We start from the raw sequence: 24318 nt of genomic DNA, 5'->3' as shown, positions 1-24318 counted from the left end.
TGGTAGATGTAGAGTTTGTAAGTTGATTGTGAATTATTGCCCATTGCCATATTTCCTATGCAAGTTTGCTCAAGGGAAAGGATTTAATCCTTCCTTGCTTGTTCAGATAAAACATTGTTGTTGTATTGCCTGTTTAGATCAGGATGGTTTCCCTCTGAATGTTTTTCTGGAATGCCTTTAGAGCTAGAAATATGGTTTTTATTTCCTAAAAGTTGATATGCTATGTGGAATCGTGCTTGTTTCATTGTCCAACCGTTGAGGGATGCGTCCGTGGTGACTGTCACAGTTGGAGTTGGGTTCCTGAAAGGTCTCCCCTGTGCTATCTTTTGGATGCCCGCCATTGTATATTCGCTTCCACATTTTGTGTAACAACCACTACATCCTCCCAACTTCCTGTGGCTTGAGACCAGCTGTTGGTAAGCCATTCTTGGAATGGTCGCATATGTAGTCTGGCATAAGGGATCAGCGGGATGCATGATGCCATCATGCCCATTAGTTTCATGACCCTCCTCACTGTCAGAGACTGACCCCTCTGGTAAAGTCTTGTTTCCTGATGTACTGCTTGTATTCTGGCTTGTGTGGGGGTATGCCCTCTGTTTTGTTGTTTTTAACTTTGCTCCCAGGAAGGTTTTTTCTCTTTCTTGTGTTGTTAAAGATTTCTTGTTGTTTATGGAGAAACCAAGTGTTTGTAGCATTTGAATTGCCTTTTTGGACGTGATTGTGACAGGTTTGTTTCGATTTTCCCCTTATGAGCCAGCTGTCTAGATAGGGGTAGCCGTGGATTCCTTCTTTTCTCAGGTATGCCGCCACTGCGCCAGACACTTTGTGAAAAAACGCAGAGCTGATTTTATTCCTAACAGAAGTACCTTGAAATGGTAGTGTGTTCCGTTGTGCAGGAATCTTGGGAATTTCCTGTGTTTTCTGTTCATTGGTTTATGAAGGTAGGCGTCCTTGAGGTCTATTATTGCAATGTAATCCCCTTTTTGAATCTGTGGGATTATTTCTTGGAGTGTGCACATTTTGAAAAGTTGTGTCAGTCTGAACTTGTTTATAAACCTTAAGTCCATGATTGGTCTTCGGATTAGATCTTGCTTGGGTAATAGGAAATATGGTGAATAGATTCCGGTGAACCACTCATGCTTTGGTACTTTTTCTATTGCCTGTTTTAGGCTTAGTTCGTTAATCTCTTCGTTTAACAATTTTTGTTGTGCCTTAGTAACTTTCTTGTCTTTGGTGGGTTTGCAGGTGGTATGTGAGTGAGTTCTACGCAATACCCATACTTTATCAAATTGAATATCCAATTGTTTGTTGTTATCCTTTTCCGTTCTCTTTGGAAGAAGGATATTCTGCCCCCCAAACAGCCCCCCCCCCCCCAAAGCTCTTGGGTGGGTCTTTGTTTGAGGGCAAGTCAGTTTGATCCATTTCCTCTTCCTCTAGAGGATTGGCCTCTATCTCTTTCATTGCCTCTTCCTCGAAAGGGCTGCTTTTGTTGTTGTTGCCAGCCTCGGTATCCTGATTGCTGACCCATTTGCTGATTTGGGTTTTGCATGCGAGTTTGCGGAGACATTTGTTGTCCCTGTGCAAATTTGCCTTTACCTGTGGGTTTTCTACTATTAAATCCCCCTCATTTAAATGAACCTTTTTGTTGCAGGGCACCCATTGCCCTTGCTGTTTCATTACCCTTTTTTATTTGTTGAAGGCATTCATCCACTTCCTTTCCAAACAGTGCTTCTCCATTGAATGGCCTATTAATGATGGAGGTTGGAACCTCCTGCTTGAATCCTGAGATCCTGAGCCAGGCATGTCTTCTCAGTATGGTTCCTGTGCACATCCCCCTACTAGCAGTGTCTACTGCACCCAAAGCTGACTTTAGACAGGTGTTAGCCATGTTTTTCCCTCCTGTACAATAGCGTTTGCTCTCTTTTTGTCTTCTTCAGGAAGTTTGTTCAATATTTCCTCTATTTCATCCCAGCATTGGTGGCCATATCTATTTAGCAGGGTATAGAGTTAGTAATACGCCATTGTGTTACTGCCTCTTTCTCCATTCTTCTCCCCACCATGTCCATCCTCTTACTTTCTTTTTCAGGTGGTGGCCCCGTGTTGGAGCCTGCATTGGCTCTCCTCCTGGCTGTGGTGACAATAATAGAGTCAGGTACTGTACTTCCGTGAATATATAGTTTGGGTCCTTTGAGGAGGGTTTGCATTTTTTTCTCTACTCTGGGTGTTACCCCCTTGTTTAAAGCTGGTTCTTTGAATGCTTCTTTGCCTTGGTCCAGGATACTTGGCAGCATAGGCAGGTAGTGTGTTCCTCTTGTAGCTGGTTCCAGTGTTTCTAGCAAGAAACATGTGTCCCCTTTTTACTCCTTTAAGGGTACTCCAAATTGATTTGCTGCCCGTTTGACAAGGTCATTGTAGAAAGCTATGTCATCTGGAGGTGAAGCTTTTGAAGGGTAGCTGCAAATCTTTTCTTCCGGACTCTCGGTGTCAAGGTCGTTTCAATCTACCTCAAAATTTTCAGAGTTTTCCTCCTCTTCAGGTATGTCTATGAATTCCACGGGTTCTTCGCCTCGAGGATCTGATGTTGGAGGGAAGTCAAAGATACCTTCTTCCTCTCCTTTGGCGTCTTCTGCGTAGACGTTCTCTGGTCAGTGAGGCATTGAAGTTCTTCTTATTTTGTAGGAGCGCTGCCATTTCCTCCTCGAGTCTTCTCCTTTTCTTTTCGACATCGGTGGCTGCATATTTTCTTTTTTACCGGACGTTGACGTTAGTCTTCGGCGGTGTAGTGGCCTTTTTTGCGGCTTCGGTTTCGACCCTTTATTTCGGCGTCTTTGACGATTTTCCCTACTTGGTGACCTTCGGTTGAGTTCTGTGGGGTTCTTTACGTCGCTGCTGACCTTCGATCGTTTTTTTGCTTGGTGTTGGGGCTGCCTTGTGCACCTTATGTTCGCGGCCCTTTGGTTCAGACGGATCTTTGTGGTGTCTCACCTTCGCCGTCTTCTTTTTGGCGTGGATTTTATCCAAATCCCCCCTCTGGGACCTTAACGTCAGATCCCTCTTGCATCGACTCCGCTGGTGCTCCATGTTCCTCCTCGTCGCTTGAGAAACCCAGGTCTCTCAGGGAGGTTATCTTCATTGTCTGCAACATTGTGGCATAGTGGGCCTGTCTGACTTCGGCGTGTCCTTAGCATTTACAGCAGTAACGCTGCACAGTCCTCACAGTCCTTGTCCTGGTGGTCTTCGGGCAGGCAGAGGTTGCAAACGTTGCGAGAGTCGCATTGGCTTACTTGTGGTGGCACTTGGGGCAGAACTTGATAGGGGTATTCTCCATGGCCCCAACCACTCCATTTGTGGAGTGAGTGGTCCTCTGGTCCCGCATTCGCTCACAACGTCGATGATATTTCTTAGTCAATGATATTTCTTAGTTTATCATCTTCTTTTTCAAACTTTTTGGGGAAACATTTAAATTTTCTTTGGTGCTTCCTGTCTGACTTCCAGACTCAACGACGGAAAAAAGAATATGAAGATGGCTACCACGCACGTCGACCTCCAGGATACCGATGGACGTCACACACCAAATGGTGGTCGACAGCGTCAAAAACAAGAAAAAGAAAAAAACACAATTCCGGACCCAACCACTAGGTGGAGATAAGTGAAGACTTGGTGTAGTGTAAGCATGCAGAATGTTTCCCTCTTCACAAATTTGTTGCCATGTTCCCATACACAAAAGGGTGAAACTCCAGACTCGGGGCCTTGAAAAAACAAAAATAGCAGTAGATTCCTTTGTTTCACTATAACTTGGAAACATGGTCAACATCTTTCTTGTGAAGAAGCTTAGACATCTCCTGTGTCACCTTCTTCATGGATCCCAATGCCTTTGAGGAGTGAAAGGTACAGAAAAATATTGCAATTTGGAAGCCAGACCCGACAATATCAAACACCCAAATAACGGTTGTCATGCTCTGCCAGGCAGGAAAATGGCTGGAAATAATTCCTTCTCTCAAGCTGCTGACTGCCTCCACTGTGTGACATAATCCCCACCTATTTCCAATGGGCCGGATGGTGCTGGCAGAAATGACTAGTCACTGTCTTGCTCCTAGACCTCTTCCCAGAGCCGCAGAAGGTTGCTAAATACTTTTGCCTTTTTTAGATTTGGCTTTGAAAAAAAACTGAATTTATTACAGATGTCGCTCTTGGCGCAACAGTTACTGCAGTCTTTTCCACAGAGGAGTGTGTCCTTTGTTGACCTTGACAACATCCTTTGGACACTTAAAGGAAGTCCTCCTTTTTTAATGAGCCGACCAATTTAGCTTTCGATTCTGCCTTCATCCATTACAGTTACTCATCCCTATTCTGACTAGAAAACTAAGGCGAAAGGCACATCCAAATGCTTTTTCTTTTCCTGAGATTATAAGAATTCAAGACTTAACCAGGAGAAGTGCCTTATCGAGCGACAGTGATTAATGTCACAGGAGGCCCTAATCAGCTGAGTTACTGGTTGCACTTAATGTCAGAAGTAACAATCCCCTTTGTCAGGATTTCTAAAAAATCTTCTCCAACTTCCCTATTAGATCAATAAATCGATCCAAGGAATTTCAAAGATCGGTTGCAACGGCCTAGTGGTACTGTGAAACTTCCACTCTCAAAGCTCTGGCAGAGATTGTGTAGACGTTTTTACTCACTGTATCCATCCGTTTGCTTTCCTTCTTAGGCGGAGCAGATCAGGTCAGTAGCGTTGCAGCACTTGTTAGATGAGACACTTCTAGAGTCTGGTGTGGTATATTTCTCCCAGAACAAAGGATCAGAGGAAGAAGATCCATATTTTCCCCCTGGGCATTCAACTCCATTAATTAATGGATTCTGGAAAGCATGGCTGATGGGCTCAAGTAACCCTGGAGCCATAGTTAAATAGGTCTGGCTTGAGTTTCGAATAGTAGCTTCTTAAAAACATACAATGAAGGTTAAAAAAAAAAACACTTAAAAGAAGTTTGCAGCTAAAAATAGGCAGCAGTGTTCGGGTTGCTGCTTTAGCGAGCTGCACAACTGAACTACCTCACGGACCGCGTACTGCACTATGGGGAGGCCACATCCCTTGGGAATTCTTAAAGGTGCAATGTTGATCAGCGTATGTGTCAGCCTATTAGAGGCTGGACTTCCCCTTTATTTTTAGTTACTACAAATGGTTCAAAGCAGTGGTGTCTTCACACAAATGTATTGTAGTTTTAATCTGGCTAAATAGATGTACTTTTTAAAACTCAAAAGTGCTAACATGAACACTCGACAAGATGGACTCCTTTACACATGTTTTTAATAAATGATTTTTTTTAATGTGTTCCCTGGATACCGTCATAATCTGAGAAATTCTACTGCTTACAGCCATAAAAAAAAATCAATAACGAAGAACGTTCCACTTATACATCATTGTGATCGTGAAGAAACCATGAGTAACAGATGAAGTGATGGTTTTATATATCTAGTCCAACACCCCATTTCAAAGTGATATGTTTACGACTGCTGAAAAACTCATGCTGGCCTGACCATACAAGCAGGCATCTCATTGGTAAGAATTACATCACAAAAAAATAGCGTTTACATAACTAAAACCAAGTATAGCAGAATTGTAAGTGTTTCACAACCTAAAGTCGCTATCCCTTGCTCCTGGTTTTATGATCCAAGAACAATTACAGGAGATTACAATCTCAATTTTGTGGGAAATAGGACGATTTATATTGTGCCCGTTCGATATAGAGGATAGAAGGAAGCTCCCAACTCACCCACACTTTTTTCTTCTTGGTGGGTTTTGTTGGGTAATTGGGCCCCAGGCACTCAGGGTGATAGCTGTTCCGACATTTATTACATTCCAACAGTTGCTGTATGGAGAGAAGAAGCAAGCAAATGAGCGCTGCATGACACGTGATATCGAATATGGATACACTTCATACTGACACAACAAATGGGAGAGTAACCTTAAGTGTTTTGTGGGTAGGTAAGTAAGCTTGATACAAGCGAATGCGACTGTCTCATTACCTTTGTAGCCTCGTGTTGTCTTCCGCACACATGACAAAACTTGCATCGACGGCAGCACCAGTTCTCCAACTGCTCCTCAAGAGGGCGCTCGCTCTCCTCCAGGCAGAACTTGTGGAAGGGCTCACAACAAACTTGGCAATAGACAAACTAGAGGTGGGGACAGGGAAGACGAAGTCTTTAATAGCAACAGGAAAAAAAACATACAAAAATGAGCATACAGCCTATCTGAACATAAAGATGCCAATTTGTTTTAGAACCTCAAGAAAGCGCCTAATTTTAACAACTATTAACGCCAGGCTACCGTAGCAGTTCTTGACAAATTAATAATTTTCTGGAACAGCTTTGAGATCGCTCAGCCACCAGGGTGCAGGTGCATGACTAGAGAGTGTGAAGCCTACTCTGCCCATGGTCAAATTCCTAACGACGCCCCCTGCACTTTACCCTGCAGCTTAAAGTGAATCACCAGGCCATGTTAACATACGAAGCCACAGTTCAGTCTGGGATGTTGACTACGCATTGTAAATTTATTTTGAAAGTTTTATATAGCGCGAACAAGATCTTTGCAGATATCAGAGCGCTTTACATAGAGAGAGTACATGATCTTAGTCAGTAAAGCTAACAGCACAAATAGATGTAAATCAAAAATACAGATAATACAAATAAGCAAAGAGGTCGAACAGGGAGTAAGGTCTGTGCATATTCTTTAAGAGTCCGAAGTAGTAGTTCAAGTGTATTTAGTACACTTGAACTACTTGGTGGGTTGGGTTGAGTTGGGTGAGAGTTGTATGGGGTTTGTGGAGAGAAGTTCTTTGATGATGTGCAAGTCTTGTTTGACCTGGATGAGGGTGGCCATGATCTTGTCCAGCGTGGGGTATGCGATGGAGGTGGGAGCGGGGATCAGAGGTGCATGACTGACCTGTGAATTAGCGAGCAGGTGGGGGGGTAGGCTGGTGTTCGTGCAGGGCTCCATTGTATCAGTGTCCATGTACGGGACGGAGTTAGGGAGGAGAGAGAGTTTGGGCGGGGGGGGGGGGGGGGGGGGGGGTGGATGAGGTAGAGAGGGGGTTGGTGGAAGGAAGAGAGAGCAAGGTGGAGGATGGGTGTAAGTTAGTGGTGGTGGGGGTGCAGTAATGGTAGTGAGGACTGAGAGTGGGGGGGAAATGGGATTGATGGTGGACCTGTTGAGAGGTAGGGAGTTAAGTAGAGAGAGGAAGTGTGTTCGGCGTATTTAGTCAGAGGGTAGTGGGGACTGAGGATGGGAGGGGATAAAGGGTGGGAATTGTCGTTGTGTGTGTCGTTCCGGAGCTGAGCTAGGTTGTGGGTGGGAGCTGTGATGTCAGGGGAGAGAGGAGTGTGGGTGGGAGCTGTGATGTTAGGGGAGCGAGGAGTGTTTATGGTATGTGTGGAGGTCCGAGGGTTGGTAGGGGCAGAGTTGAGGGTGCTGTCAGGGGAGAGAGGAGTGTGGGTGGGGGCTGTGATGTCAGGGTAGAGAGGAGTGTTAATGGTATGTGTGGAGGTCCGAGGGTTGGTCGAAGGGGAAGGGGTGGTGTTGAGGGTGATGTCAGGGGAGAGAGGAGAGTGGGTGGGAGCTGTGATGTCAGGGGAGAGAGGGGTGTTAATGGTATGTGTGGAGGTCTGAGAGTTGGTAGGAGGGGAAGGGGTGGGGTTGTGGTGAGAGCAGTGTGGGTGGGAGCTGTGATGTCAGGGAAGAGATGAGTGTTAATGGTATATGTGGAGGTCTGAGGGTTGGTGCGTGGGGAGGGGGTGGGGTTGCGGGTGAGAGTAGTGGAGTCCGGGGTGAAGGGAGTGGTGATGAATTGAGTCATCGGTGCATTACAGGAGGTTAAGAATTAAAAGTTAAACGGGTGCAGTTTGCCTAAATGTACAGAATTAGTATAGTTCGTAAATTCCCTAGCCTGAATCATTTTGTTTTGCCAAACTGGAAGAGATCCCACAACAACTTTAAATCAGCAATACCAAAAATGCGACCAAAGGTTATAGGGCCGGACTGGTAACTACAACCGGCCCTGGCAAAGTGCTCGCCCACCCCTCTGGGGTTTGGAGGCGCCGCCGAGCTCTTTGCCGGGGCCGGTTTTCGGCCGATTTTGGTACAGGGCAGGTTTTGCAGCTATGCTGCAAAAACGGCCCTGTAACAAAAACGGACCCCAGGGGCCCAAAACCGGCCCCACCCGTACGGCGCAACCGGGTATTCCCCGGTGCCCGCTATGGCCAGTCAGGCCATCGGTTGTGAACAGTGTCACTTTAGTAGCAAAATCGACTCATTGGTAGAGACTCAAACTTCAGCCAATGATGTGAGCATTCACTAAACATCACTCCCCCAGAGACTGGCATAACTCAGATCTCGTAGCTAAGAGGAAGAATATAAATGGGAGGTGTGCCTGAATGCAGACCGGAGGGTGAACAGCATACAAATCTATGAAAGGTACCGATGCTGGAGACTATGTCCTAAACATTAGTTGGCCTCTTCTTCAGTACTGGATCCTTCACAGATTCATGATCTTGAATCCACGCAGTAAATCAGGAACATGTCAGACAGTGGATGGTGGAGGAACATCAGAAGATGCTCAGGTTAGTAAATGAGATTCTGAAGAACTGCGTGACCCACTATGGTTTAACTCTATGCTGCAACATCTAGGCCAAAGTGTTGCATCAGTGAGTTGCATCACTTAGGAGTAGCTGCTCAACATACATCTGCTAACGGCACTCCTGAATATAGGGCAACTATGATGCCACAATTCTTTGAGTGTGCTGTCAGTGTCCTTGAGGGGACAGTCTTTTTTGTGACAAAAATTGATAAAGAAAACTAACCATCTAGTGATTCTAGGTTTGGAAACCATCTTACATTTCTGACAATTTACTAATTTAAGCAGAAGCAGGTCGGATGTCATTACATCTGAGCTGATGATGTAGATAGAATATGAGGCATCCATGTACCTTTTTACCTTAAAAGGTGTGGTTCTGAAAAAAGACTTTAGAAATCTAGCCCATCGGGGTGGAAGTTCATCTATACTTTGGAGAAGAACCATGGACTGGTGCATAAGGAGAGCTTACATTTATGGAAAAGTATGATGTGATTCTTTTTGGGAAAGCTTGAATCTTGATCAGTCTCCTGGAGGAGAGGAGTGCCAAAAACACAGCAACCTTTTAGGCGTGCTAATTGATTCCAGCTTCTTTTTAGGTAGACATGAGCTCCTCCTAAATTGACCAAGAACAGTTCTCAGGAGTCACCTCTTAACAAAGGCCAGCAAACCAAAGAAATGCCCAAAATTGTACATTGGTTAAGTCTTTGATGATTTTTTGACCACCATGATAACTCATCAAACCTGTGCTGTAGCACAAGTTACTTACCTTCGGTAACAATATATCTGTAAGAAACAGTAGTTAGTGTTCGATTCCTTACCTTAAATATCCCCAGGCGTCAGACTGGATCCGAAAAGTTTTGCGTAGCAGTACCCCTGCCCGTCGGTAGGCGTCGTCTGCGGCTCCGCCCGCGTCCATAGTCGGCTTCGCCGGGTAGACGTCAGAGTACTTAGACGCCGCCCTCGTGCGCTGACGTTAGTTCTTGTACATAGCTTTCCGTGCCAGGAACGTAGAGCCATGCCAGAGACCGACACTGGTGCCATAAAACTAGGGCCCTCAAAGGGAAATTACCTTAACCCTAGATATTGGTGAGGATGGGTGGGCCGGTAAGGAAACTAACACTAACTACTGTTTCTTAAAGATATATCGTTACTGAAGGTAAGTAACTTTTTTTTTTGGTCATCATTTGCCAATAGTAAAAACAGAGCTATTGGATTGCTCCCATAGCCTCCCTCTCAAAGGCACCTGCTGGAGCACTCTGTTAGATAATTGAAGAAGCTGTACACAAAACCTCACTGAGTAGAGGATCTGATTTCTGGGTGCCCTTCAGAACCAGAGAGGCAAAGTATTTTAGGTGTAAGGCTTAATCATTGAACCAAGATGATTACTTTAACACAAGATAAGCCATGCCTCACACAGACTCCAAAAATTTAACCTATTCTCCCTGTCATTTATAACATTATTCTTCTCCAGTTTAACTCTATCTATTTTCATAGTATAACTAACTGAGATAATCCACTCTGCAAAGGAAGGGGGGGTATCCTGTATCCATTTTTTACACACTTCTCTTCTTGCTATAAAGATCAAATATAGAGATAACTTATTCATCCAACCAGGGAGCGCCTCCCATTCTGGTAACAAGCCAAAAAACACTAAAAGACGGCTTCCCGGAATGTTGATACCCATCATATCTCCAATACCTTTTGTTACCTTTGCCCAAAAGTATTGGAGCATGGGACACTCCAAGAACATATGGATATCATCCGCTTTCGGGTAAAGGCACTTCGGACATTTGGGTAATGGGCCATTCGAGAACTTCGCAAGATTGTGCGGAGACCAATACACCCTATGGATACAGAAGATATGGTTCCTTTTCAAATATGCAGGAAGGACTGTAGCATATAAAGTGTCAAGAGATACTTGCCATAATTTTTTAAGATGGGCGCCGGGCAAGCTCTCTCCCGACACTTCCGTTGGTAGGTTTAATTCTCCATCCTCCAGGTCCATCATTAACCAGTAGACAACCAATACCTTCAATTTCTTCCTGGTTTCTTTCCAAAGACTATTTTCTAATTCATACTCTTTGCCCACACTTTGTCCGATATTCTGGTGCCAGCTCATTAATTGCCAGTTTTTAAATTTGGAGAGCCTGTTGTCTGTAAGGGAAGATAAATCGTCCCATGATAGTAAGGATTCTCCTGTAACTAATTGTCCCAAACATTGAACACCAGCATCTATCAATGGAGTAACCAAAGAGTCTCTAGTCCATTCAGGTGATCCTGGAGCATTCAAGATTGGGGCAAGAGCACTGAAGTAACTGATCTTCAAAGTTTTTCTAACCTTGGCCCAGGTGCCAGCAAATTCTCGTAAAATCTTTAATCGTACTTTTTTAAAGAATCTTGGATCTCCATATTTATGTAAAAAGGACCATTGATTCCCATTCTAAACATTTGCAAGCATTGCCTTCCACATCATTCCAACATCTGATGTATCTGGGGTGCCTAGAAGAAGTTTCCCTCCAGCCAAGGATAAGGCTCTTGCATATAGAACTAAATCTGGTAAGCATACCCCCCCGTTCTTTTTCCTGCGCAGCTTTTTCCACAATATTCTAACCGCTTTGGAGGCCCAGATAAATGGATTAAATACCGCCTGGAGAGATTTTAGGCTTTTTCCCTTAAATGCCAATGGAATATTCTGCAAGATGAAAATTAACTTTGGGAGCAGCATCATTTTTATTAAGTTAACTCTGCCCACTAACTTTAGAGGCAAATATACCCATGCTGTCAGAGAGGATTTAATTTCCTTGGCAACCCTTTGCAGATTCAATTCTGGGATCTCATCAATATTCTGACTAATCTGAGTTCCCAAGTACCTGATCTTGTTCTTTATTGGATGGGAGCATACTGTCAGATTCCATGTCATGCACTCTGTTTTTGTGGAATTAATTTCATACCCTGAAATCTTACCGAACCTGATTGCCTCCTCATAAACCAAAGGGATGGAGACGTTTGGGTCTGAAGTAAAAACCATTAAATCGTTGGCGTATAACGCCACCTTTTTTTCCAAACCCATGTATTGGAATGATTAGATCTAATTTTTTTGGCAAAGGGCTCGATATATAGATTGAAAAGCATTGGCGATAAAGGACACCCCTGCCTGGTACCCCTCTGGATTTTAACTGGCGCAGACTAATTCCCATTCACTAAGATTCTTGCTGTAGGCAATTGATATAATAAGAAAATAGACCTAGAAAAGTTCTCCCATAAATTATACTCCAACAAATGTTTCATATAGACCCAGTTAACTATCGAAAGCTTTTGTTGCTTCTATTGTTATTATGGCTAATGGACATTTATAGACTGTAGCCAGATCTATTGCCCCTATCAAATTGTAAGTTAGTTCAGCTATGCCTCTACCTTTAATAAATCCTTTTTGATTCTCATGCAAAAGATCCCCTGTTACCCCATTTAACCTCCCTGCCAATATTCTTGCATAGATCTTATAATCAATATTGAGCAGAGAGATGGGTCGATATGAATCGCAAGATCTTGATGGTTTAGAGGGTTTATGGATCAGGGAGACTGTAGCTTCGTTCCAAGAGGGAGGAATATTACCACCATTTTCAAAGATATGGGCAAAGAGAACAACCAAAACTGGGGAGGGAACGTCCTTCAGGGCTTTATAAAGTTCTGCCGGTAGCACGTCGGGCCTGTGACTGTACCTTTGTTTGCTTAGATCTATTAATTAATTAATTAATTGTGGGTTTGTAATGCGCTAGAATCGACTCCTGAAGGAGTATCTCTGCGCAGTAGACCGCTGGGAAACCCGTCCTGGCTTTCCCTGTGAGATGGTCCCTACTGGGTATCTCCAAGGTGAAACCAGGCATCCCTGGCGTATGTGGGGGGCCGTTGTGGAGATGAGGCAAGCTAATGCCCAGAGTTGCCGAGTGTGATCCCTGTTTAGAGTAGGCACCGAGATGAGAATTATCAAGTCTGCTGATCCTGGTCCACGACCCTGCCAGGAATTGAACCCTGGTCCCGGGCCGTTCTCTGCTCTCGGGTCTGCCGCCTCTAACCAGTGAGCCACACCACTCCACTATCTATGGCTTTCACGACTTCCGAATTAGATATCGGCAGGTCCATATTCTGGGCTTTAATGTCTGAGATTTTTTTAAAGGGTGTTTGGCCCAGCCAATCCTCAACCTTACTTGGCTGAACGTTCAAATCCTCCCGATATAACTCCTCAAAGTGCAGCTGAAAGGCCTTCATAATTTCATCTGGAGTCTCAAGTGTAACTCCTGGAATGGAAGAGTTTAGTTCAGTAATAATACCTCGGGCTAGATCTTGCTTGGTCTTCCATGCCAGGAGCTTCCCACAATTCTCACCGTATTCAAAATGCGCTAATTTGCTAGCCTGCCACTTCTTTTTTAGTCTTAACTCCAGGACTGCTGCCAAATCTTAAAGATTTTAACTCTAACCTGGCAGGGTTTAAGGATGCATCCTGTTGGATATTAATTGTATTCTCAATCGGTTGAATCTCTTTCTCTATTCCCTCAACTTCCTTCTTATATTTTTTCTGTCTTACTAATTGGATAGCAGTGATTTGGCCCCATAAAAACACTTGTATGCATCCCATACTATGTGGATTGGGGCACTGCCCAGATTAATCTGGAAGAAAGCCTCAGTTTCTGTTTTTAACTTGTCGATTATTTCTTCTTCCAACAAGATGGCCCGTTCCACCGACCACCTTCTGATAGATGGTGCAACTGGAAGAGTGATTGTTAAAGACATGGCAGAGTGATCTGAGAGATGCTCCCCTATATGCTGAACATCCTGTACCCATTCTTTTAAATTAGTACTGAGGAGAAAGTAATCTATTCTCGATATATGATTATATTTCTTATTATGGCAGGTATAACCTCTTTTCCTACCCATTTTACTCCTCCAAACATCATACCAGGCAAGTTGCTTCGTTGTGGTCTTAACCAGGGCTGCCATTTTAAAGTTACAAATGGCCTTGCTATTCTGTGATTTATCAAGAGTCTGATCCAGGACCACATTGAAATCGCCAGCCATGATCAATGGGTCCGTATAAAATAAATCACTGAAAGGCCCTGTATTGTCAGTATTAGGACCATAGTAACCTATCACTGTAAACTTAACTGTGTAGCACTTTTTTTTAGAATCACCCATCTCCCCATCTTATCCACTACCGAGGATTCAAGAGAGATGGCCGAGTTTTTCTTTACAATTATAGCAACACTCTTAGTTGTGTGCTTCTGTGTTGTATAGACTACATTTTGAACCCGGCTTCTCGTTTTGCAAATTGCTTTTAACTCATCCTCCATTAAGTGTGTCTCCTGTAGGACAAGAATCTGCTCTGGCGTGTCTTTTAAATATTGGAATATTTTTTCCATTCTATACTTCGTCCTTAACCCCTTCCATGCTGATGACGGCCCCCATCCGTCATGCATTACAGTGCTCGTGTGCTGATGACGGCTGGGGGCCGTCATAAAGCCATTGATTCTTTAAAAGCCTAGCACACGAGGAAAATCGGCCCAGCATGGAAGGGGTTAAACCATTAAGATTCCAGGAGAACACCTTCAACTTAAAAATCATCTCAGCCATAAGATAGACTGTTCCTTTGAATCCTGCTCCAAGTGAAACATTCAAACATAACTAATTGGCTATTCGGACCTAACTTTTTTATTTTTATATTTCTCCCTCTGCTCCCCACCCTGTGCTCACCCACCACCACCACCCCTCCTCCCCCCTTGTGAAACCCCCCTAGAAGAACCCCCTATTCTTTCTTCATGGCCACTACCTCGGCCTATGGGACACCTATTCCTAGGACGGGAACACATTTCTTTCCACTTAAGTTTGTACTTTTTAAGAACATCTATACCCTGATAATTGACACTAATTCCATATTTATTCTCCCTCGGAGATAGACTGCAGAAAAAGTTCGGCCTCTTCTACTCTCCTAAACACTTTCATACTGTTATACATTATTTTCAGAGACGCCTGGAATTTTAATTGTGCAGTGGCCCCCAATTTTTTTAATGGTTCCACTAACTTTCCCAGCTCCCATTGCCTTGAAGCAGTGATCGGCGAGACGTCTGATCTTATCTGGAATGTGATGTCATCTACTATCAGCGAGTTTTGCTCAAGTGCCTTATTGAGAATCTCTTCTTTCAGCGTGTATGTTAGGAAGTGCACTAGTATTTTTCTAGGCCTAGTTTTGTTAGGGTTAAGCCTGAATGGATCCCCTATGGACTCTCTGCACATCTGCTACTAGTGCCTCCTCGGAACACTCAACAAGGGTAGCCCGCTTTATCAACTTTTCCAAGAAATCCTTTATCTCGGACCCTTCGACTCCTTCAGGGACTTTCAACAGGCGTATATTGTTTTCCCTCTGGGAGTTCTCTAACAACTCCAGCTTGTCTTGTGTTTCTAGATCCCTCCCTTTCAACACCGCTATGGTTCGTTTATTTTCTTCCACTTGATTAGTTAAATCCGTTATGGAAAGTTCCAGAGCTGTTGTCCTTAATGCAAGCAAGCCGAATATAGTTTCTAATTTTTCACACAAATTTTTAATATCAAATTGGTAACTTTTCGAAGTGGAAAATCTCTCCTTCATTTCTCTTACAAGGGACTGTAATATATCGCACATAGTTTCTTGTTGAGTTCCAGACTCTGAGCCTCCCAGGTCGCCCTCTAAAGAAGCCGGTACACAAATGAGGTCTTGCCATTCCGGATTTGGGTTAGACTGTTCCTTACTAGTAGTAGCCTGTACAGTCTTATTACCCACTGGTTCGGTCATAGTGATTTCAGGCTCGATTACCATATCTGGTACACCAAGTTCAGCCATAAGAGGGAGAAATCTATTGCAAGTAGGGAATTTAGTGGGTGGATCGTCCTGAGCTGAACTAACTCGTTGTTCCGAAGGGGTTAGTACTAATGTACTTGGGCTAACCTTAAAGTAGTCCCTTAGGGAGGGAGTTAATTTACAAGGATCTCTAACCACCGGGCGTGTCACTTTTTACTGACTTCGGTATCAGCAATCTTTGAGCTCTTTATGTTGTTATTCTTTGTAGCAGTTTTTTTGCCCTTATATGTCTGTATACCTGTGTTGCCTTGTGATTTCTCAGCCCCCAAACTTGTCTTGGTACTCAACTTGGTACTCCTTAGCGAGTATCTGGGCTGTTCAGAAGCTAGGTTTGCAGACATATAGCTTTCTCTCTGCCTAAACTTGCTTCTACCTTCAACCCACTGAACCCTATCAGCCACAGAAGGTTTAGCCCATTCCTCCTCCACCTCTCTATAGAGCCCACCTGCAGTTTTCCTCACTTGTTCCCCACAAATATTTGCTGACCGTACCATTGGTTTACTGGCGGCAATATTTCCTCGCCCTCTCCCTCCTTGGAAGGGGAGCACCGCTACCGCTCTCCTCCCACGGTCCAGCTCCGAAGCAGCGCGCTCCCACAACGGCCTCCACGTTGCACAGAGGTTCGGGCCCCTCAATGCTCCCCCACATGGCAGAATCCTCAGACACGCCAGCCTCCGAGAAAGCCGGAGCCACCAAAGCCGCGGCCGGCACCGCGTTAGCGATCAAACGAGGCACCCGGCCCCACCCACAATTCCTACAAGCGGCTTCGGATTCCACCAGATTCACCGGACGCCGAAAGCGTCAAACAACAAGTGTAGGAAGGTGGATATCTGACTATGGTTGCTCCCAACTTTTTGCCTGGTGTTTTGCTGGTTTTTCGACTTAGTTAACCTGGGGCCCTGCTTTCAGGACCCCAGGCCCACTGCTCTCTTGTAAAATGGATTCCATGTACTCTAGGTACATATCTAATTGGATACGGAGTCACCTTATCAGTCCCTGTACAGTGTACCTTAGGTACCCAGGCCATAGGTGCACACAGGGCCTACCAGGGGCTGCAGCATGTATTATGCCACCCCTGGATGGCCATCTAAATCTGACACAACTGGCTGCACGACAGCTGGGGCAAGGTGGTGTAATCACCCTTTGCTTAAGATATAGTATACCTATATCTAACCCTAAAAATGGACACACGGATTCCTATCAGTCACTCCTATGGCAGGCCTTGACAATCCTGAAGGCAGAGTGCTTGGAATCGTGTGAAATGGTGCTCTGGCATGAGCTGAGCCCGTTTGCAGCTTGCGGAACCAAGTCCTAATAGCTGTTCCATAATAACGCATACCATATACTCTTAAGTGCATTATAATCCTCGCGGTTAAATGCTATCTTTGGTATTGCTTTATCAAAACATGTCGAGTAAGGTGTCATACGAATTGGAATACTAACCCCTCGCCAATTCTGGCGACGGGGTTAGCATTCCACCCTTCTAGAGGGACACAACATGTAGGTAACTGTGAACCCCGGTTAAAGTTAAACGAAGCCTCAGCTCCACAAAATGGATGCTGCCACCACAGACACGAGTCTGACCTCCTGCTGCTGGGAGTCCTTCCAGCGAGGAGAGCTTGGACAAAGGGTTTCCTGTCAGGGGCGGTGCTAGCACCATCCCAGACAGGGTTTTGTGTATCTTGGGTAGGCAGGGCTTTACAGGAAGGTGACTGCTGAGTGGCACCCCGGTGCTCACTACGCATCTGCCGGCTAGAACCAGTTCCAGGGGCACACCAGCCCCTGGCCTGGGGAAAGTCCGGCATGGGAGAGGGGTGTAACCACCCCCCTTCCTGGTCCCACCCCTAGGGCAGGACCTAGTCGCGTACCCACCCCTTTCTTTAGGATAAAGGCAGGAGCGGGGACCCTTCCAAATTAGATCATGTTTGAATCAAGAAACGACTTTCTACGAAAGGACTTCAAGACTCTTCTCAAGATTTCTCCCTTGTGGCTAAGGAGTAGTCACCCTGCATCCGCAGGCACCATCTAAGAACTCTGCGGTTTGCTGCACGTCCTTCCTCGGGAATCCGACCGACCAGCACGACGAGACCCGGCTTCCCTGGCACCTCTGACCTCTACCTACCTCTACAGCTAAGCTGAGAACCGTAGGTGTGACGAGACCTCGAGGGACCGGCCATCATCAGAACTGCACGAATCTTATCCAGCACGACCGCCGAGGGATCCTCTGGTGAGTGCTTTGGGGTCCGAGAAGCCCCGACCCTGAGCAGCTCCAGCACCAAAGTCCAGCCTCCCAGCATCTCCACGATCTGCGTGGGGCCCTTCTGCTTTTTGCTGCTCACTGCGTTGTTTGGCTACTAGCCCGCTGGCTTGTGGCCTTCTGAACGACGCCCGACGACATCACTGCTGCTGGTCTGGTTGCTCCAGACTGGCCCTTGCTCTCTTCCAAAAGAGGAGCACCCCGTACGCTCCTGGTCCACTCCAGACGCCATTTTGAGTCCACCGCGTGGGCTTGAATTTGCCAAGACTTGTTGCCCCAATCCTGGGTCCAGCGACGTCGACAGCTTCATCCATCGTGGGACAGCTCGCACCTCCATCCTGGTCGCCGACAACGCCTCCTGGTCCGTGAGATCTGCAGAGCACAGCGTCGCCCACTCACCTAGTCGAGGTGACTACCATCCGGTGCCCTCCTGGTGCCACCTGACTACTGGCTAGTAGTCACGAACTTGGTCCCCTCTGCTTTCAGGTGTCACCCATTTTCGATCCAGGCTTGGATCACTCGAACAATCTTCACTGGTCGCCTGCCAGCAACTTCTTTCTTCAGGCTCCTGGTTCGTCTACGAGGATTCCCGACGTCTTTTGAGACATATGCAGCTGCAGCCCCTGGGCTAGGTAAACTCGGCATTTCGGTGCCCCAGCATAGCCTCACTATCCAAGGGTCAGGATCCACTGTCGTTTTCGATCTACCTTATCGGGTTCGCCCGAGAACACTAACTTTGTGAAATCTAGCTACCATAGCCTTTGTCCCGCATCCCGCGTGAGAGTGCACACTCTGCACCCGAGTCCCCTAGGCCTCCTACTAGTAATCTGAAGGTTCAGTACCGTAGTCCTAGCGATTCCAAAGCCTATTAGTATAGTACTTACCTGCTAGTAATTTCGCATTCCACTTTTGTAGTATATGGTTTTTCGTGCCCCTCGGGCATTTGTGTAAATTGTGCAACTTGAAGTATTTTCATAAGAGTTTTGTTGTGTGCTTAGTACCCTGTCCTCATAAAGAGTACAGGACTGTTGTGATTCTAATAAATACACTGTTTATTTTCATAACACTTGTGTGGTGTCCTTTCACTTGGTGTTCAAGGGATATATGTGATGGTATAACAGCTGGCTTAACATGCCCTCTAGAGTTTAGCCCGAAGACTGCTCGTATCCACGCTACTAGGATAGCTGGTCTAAGGTTGACTTACAACCAATCACCATAAGGGTAGTTTGGACTGATGCCTAGTGATCACTAGAATAGTGAGCACTGCATATCAGGCCAACTTCTCACATTGGGGAGCAGTGATTCAAGACCTACATGTCAGTGGCCATTGGTCTCCTCACGATCGACAGCTTCACATCAATCTCTTGGAGCTAAGAGCGATAAAAATGGCTCTACAAGACTTTCTTCCTCGCCTAGTAGGTTCACAAGTGCTCATCAGAATGGACAACACCACAGCCATGCATTATGTGAACAAGGAAGGAGGAACCAGATCTCGTCCCTTGTCACAGGAAGCTCAACAGATCTGGGAATGGGCGATCCTTCACGGGATATCGCTGAAAGCAGAACACTTGCCAGGAGTTCTAAACGAGAACTCCGACAGGTTGAGCAGGTTATCCTCCGTTACTCACAAGTGGGAGTTGAACCTGCGAATTCTAGAGGAGGTCTTCAACCAGTGGGGCAGACCAGCAGTGGATCTCTTTGCCACACCGACCAACAAGAAATGCCGGTCTTATGCAAGCAGGCTTCACCACCGAGGATCATTGGGGAATGCGCTTTCGATAGCCTGGTCAAAGACATTTCTCTACACCTTTCCCCCCATCCCACTGATCCCGAGACTTATCAGGAAGATCAAAGTGGAACCATGCAGGATGATCTTGATAGCCCCTGCTTGTCCGAGACAGTTCTGGTACACGGTACTGCATCTGTTGTCGCTGGCTCCTCCTCTTCCCTTGAGCACTATTCCAGATCTCCTCACAATGTCCGAAGGACAGGTTTGGCCCCCAGATCCACAGTCATTACACCCGACAGCATGGCTCCTGAGCAGCGAGAATTTATGAATCTCTTAATCTCAAACGAAATTAAGGAAGTCCTCTCCCAGGCGAGAGCTCCTTCCACAAACAAGACTTACAGCTAAAAATGGAAGAGATTTTGTATTTGGTGCAGGAGAGAGAAAGTTGACCCCTTTACTTCAAAGCCTCATCAACTTCTACCTTATCTCTTGTCCCTGGCTAAGTCGGGGCTGGCCCATTCTTCTATAAAGGTCCATTTGGCAGCCATTTAAAGATACAGATGGTCTGAGTCTGGTCCCTCGTTGTGGTATTCCAGAATTGTGAAGCAATTTCTAAGGGGCTTGTTCCGGGTCTATCCACCAGTGAGGCCTCCGCTCATGAAAACCCCATTTGAACCAATTCATAGTTCGGACATGAAGTTCCTTTCATGGAAATTGGCTCTCCTTCTTGCCCTCACATCGGCGAGACGTATTGGAGAATTGCAGGCTCTTACGATCCAGGAGCCTTTCCTGCAATATAAAAAGGAACACTGTTATCCTGAGAACTAACCTAGGTTCATACCCAAAGTACCCTCGGACTTCCACTTGAACGAGCTGGTTATTCTGAAAGCGTTCTTTCCTCAGCCGGCTACACCAGCGGAGAGATCGCTGCATTCTTTGGATGTACAACGATGTTCAAAATTCTATTTTGATCATACCAAGGGATTTCGTAAATCCTCTCAATTGTTTGTTGCTTTTGGTGGTCCAAGCAAAGGTCTCCCGCTGTCAAAACAGGGGATAGCGAGATGGATTACAAGTGCCATTCTACATTGCCATACTGCAGCAGGGAAACCACTGACTGGCAGGGTTCGGGCACATTTCACGAGGTCAGTGGCTTCTTCAGCAGCCCTCTTTGCGGGGGTGCAGATTAAGGACATTTGCAGAGCTGCTACCTGGAGCAGCGTCCACGCCTTTACTAAGCATTACTGCTTGGAATCCTTACAGCAAGAGGATGCGGCACTGGGCCAGGCTGTCCTGAGGAACCTCTTCCAATAATTGGTACGCTTTCCTTTCTATCCCACCTTCCGTTATTTTGCACATTTTGTATCTTTATGTCATGTTGGTTATTACAATGTATTTATGACACAAATGTGTTTTTTTTATTGCTGACTGCTTGCTACTCTGATACAAAAGCATGGGAATCTATGAAAGTTCCAATACTAGGGCAAGAAAACAATTACTTACCTGTAACTTTGGTTCCCCAGTATTGGTAACTTTCATAGATTCCCATGCGCCCACCCACCCCCCCGAGGTAGGTGGGTGCATTGCGCAGCAATCCGTTTCCCTGACGCATCAATAACTTTAGATTCTTTGTCAGGCGGGGGTGTGTCACCAGAAGAATTGGCTCCTTTCCGTGCATTAGACACTTCTAAAGATTCTAGTGGCAGATGTCCCTTAATAAAGACTGGATCAGATGGTGCTGGTCTATACTTCTTTTCTATTCTTGGATTTAATACCCTACATCGTACCGGGTCTTTAAATATTTCTGGAGCATGTTTAATGACTCCTTTGATCATGGGTAGTATTTGCGTAGACCTTTGTGACTGCTCAAATGTATCAAGTAAAAAATCCTCATCAATGGCATCAAAGTCCATTGAGACCCCGTGGTAAAGGGCAGCTCCATTTAATAGATGATTAAACCCAATACTATCTTCTGGGGGGGAAGGTTTTGTTGGGTAGTACTGAGGATCAGGAATGTCGGGCACATTGTGTGGTGGGAAACTATATATATAGTCATCTTTAGGATATTCTGGATTGATATCTTCATCTGAAGGGTATGCATGTGGCTCTGGTACATCATTCCCCCACCTAGATCATACTCTTCGTCAGTGTGGTGTGATCATGCAGGATGCAGGAGATTGAACAGGAGAAACTGTAGGTTCAATGTAAGGAGAGATAGGAGAGGAAGAAGGTGAAGGAGAGGAAGGGTGCATTGGAGAAGTTGCACAATCCTGCTTTTTGGCAGGAACCACAGGTAGAAGTGGTGTGTCTGCTGGTCTCTTCTTGTAAGGAATTGCTTCCACATGTCCAGTTTTTGGATTGATATGGACTTTCCTTTGTTTAGGATCTGGTCTAAACAGTTCTTCCTCCTCTACAATCTTTTTCGGCGCCGATAGGGGTTGTTTTGTGTTTTTTGCCGTAGGAGGCGTTATCGAGTCCTGTGGCAAATTTTTCGGTGCCGAAGGTGGTTTCGGCTTTGTAGGCTTTTTTTTTTTTAGGTGTCTCTGTATTAGGCCTTGGAGTCTTCGGTACCAAGGTTGGAGATTTTGAAGTGGAGACAGGTCTCGTTGGCCCTGCGGCGTCGGACTCTGGCTTTCCATCTTTATTTTTGGAACCGGATGTTTTCGGAGCCGAAGCTTTCGGATCGGTACGATCTTCGGCACCGATGCATCTTATGGTTTGGGTGCCGAAGGATCCTTGTCTTTGGGCACCGGAGGGTGTTTTGGCTTTGGTGTCGAAGAGTCCTTCGGTGTCGAAGGATGTATGTGCTTCGGTGCTAATGGAGGAGGTGGAATTGGCACATGTGGTTTTGTCGGTGCAGAGGCACCGGAAGGCGTAGTCTTTTTCCTCGGAGCCGAGCCCGAAGGCGGGGCGTCTGAGGGGATATTTCTGACTTGACTGGGCCCCATGGACGGAGTGCTGACCGTTGCCTTTGGCTTGGATAGTGTATGTTGTGCAGGGGCAAGAGTACTCACGGGTTGCCGAGATGGAATCGAGTCGTCTGAGTCCTCTGCCCCTGATATGAAATGGAGATCAGGAGAGTCTTCTTTGGCGACGAGTGGAGCCTCGTCCTCTGAGACGTCCTCTTCGGCGATCTCCCCCTCGAAGATGGCCTCCGGTGCTGGCGCTGATCTCCTCATCTCGTATCGACGTGCCCTCCGATCCCGAATGGTCTTCTTCGATCGGAAGGATGCACAAGCTGTGCAGGTCGACTCGTCGTGTTCCGGCGATAGACAGAGGTTGCAGACCTCTTGATGGTCGCTATGAGGGAATTTTGCTCGACATACCGAGCATCTCTTGAATGGAGTTCTGTCCATGAGGCGTAGGCTGTACGGCGCCGATAGGTCCAACGGCCAGCGTCGACGCACTGGAATGTAGCTGGTAATGTCGAAAAGTCTATTCGATGTCGAAAATGTTTGTATAACGTTTCACGCTTCGAAGTTGCTGAAAAAGCCTTTTCTAGCCGGAGCGGAAAACTTTCGTCCGAACCCAGTGGCGGAAAAAAACTATCTGAGGATGGAGTCGATGACCATGCGCAGTATTGTCCAAGGGAGGAGTCACCTATCTTGTGACTACAAAGACTTCTTCCAAGAAGACAACAACCTGCAATCATCCGAGCCCAACACCAGGTGGCGATCTATTGCATAAGTGTACGATCTGGAGCTCATATGCCTCGAACAGTTTTTCGTCGCAGTCGAACAAACTATACACAGCAGCGAGTGAAAACTACATGCGTGTACTGTTTTTATTAAAAATCTTCGAAGCAGTAATCGTGAATTCAGGTTAAATTTAAAGAAGCAGTCCGGTATTCGCAATGTAATAATTGATAGACTTTCTAAATATTGTAAGAGTACAGTTATCAGTTTTATGTCGGGGCAGCCATTGTCATCTCCCCTTGCACTATAATAAAAGGTAACCGCAAACCATCCTAAGTGAGTATAGTCTAGTCTTAAGTTTAGTAACAGTAGTGGATTGTGTTTCATTAGTAGAAAGCCGTTTTGAGGTTGTCCCCAATTACAGGCACCGTATGATTGTAATAATTAATATCTAAGCCTAGACTACCAATAATAAGGCTATAAGTCAAGCGCCTAAGGAAAAATACATTTTTATAAAAAATTTGATTAGAGAAACGGACGGAATATTATTGGTCTTCTCTTACATCTAACAGGATTGAGTGTCACCCTACATTGAAAAAGGAGGTGTATACTTGGATGAAAGCGGGAGACTAAACAGGTTCCCAATCTTTGCCAAAAACACAACCCCATGAGGGAACTTTCAAGAGGGACATAGAGTATATATACATGGAAAGTGCCTGCTGCCCAATAGTAGTTATTTCTAAAAGGAGAGACACCATCCGTATAAAATACAACAAATATTCCTAATATTTGTACTTTAGGTTAAATAAGGAAACCGCTATTAATTGCCGTAACTGAAGGGGTGGAAATCACTTTAAAGAAACGCCATTACTGTTATCCACGGAGGTGGGAATTTTATAAAGTTCATCTATGTGAGTATGTGCAATTTAACAGTGAAGATTATAAACAAACTGTTTTAATAAATAGAGTAGGATAAAGGCAGTTACACCGTTTTACTTACTCCACAGATTAAAAAACCTGTGATTTCACTTACATGGAGGTATAAGGAACAACTATATTCCTTCCCTGAAAAGTTTACATCTAATATTCACCAATGAAAAAGGGTAAGAATTGTGGTTACTCGCCTAAAGGGAGTCACAAATTATACTATATAAATAGGTCAATATGTAGTATGACTGAGCCAA

The 24318-nt window shown here is 45.4% G+C and overlaps 1 protein-coding gene across 2 annotated transcripts in view; it reads right to left on the bottom strand.

Moving 5' to 3' along the window:
- The window catches only part of KMT2A (lysine methyltransferase 2A), a 1431261-nt gene that overhangs the window by 890244 nt on the left and 516699 nt on the right, over positions 1-24318 (bottom strand). For both annotated transcript variants that reach the window (XM_086956712.1, XM_086956713.1), the window contains exons 11-12: positions 6025-6171; positions 5772-5867 (exon numbers count right to left, since the gene is read on the bottom strand). In XM_086956712.1, the coding sequence (XP_086812838.1) occupies positions 5772-5867; positions 6025-6171 (243 nt within the window). The remainder of the gene's footprint in view (positions 1-5771; positions 5868-6024; positions 6172-24318) is intronic.

Source organism: Lissotriton vulgaris, chromosome 2_1, assembly GCF_964263255.1.
Source record: "Lissotriton vulgaris chromosome 2_1, aLisVul1.2, whole genome shotgun sequence".
NCBI lineage: Eukaryota > Metazoa > Chordata > Amphibia > Caudata > Salamandridae > Lissotriton > Lissotriton vulgaris.
Note: the sequence above shows the minus strand (reverse complement) of the source record. Positions and strands in the feature narration are given on the sequence as shown.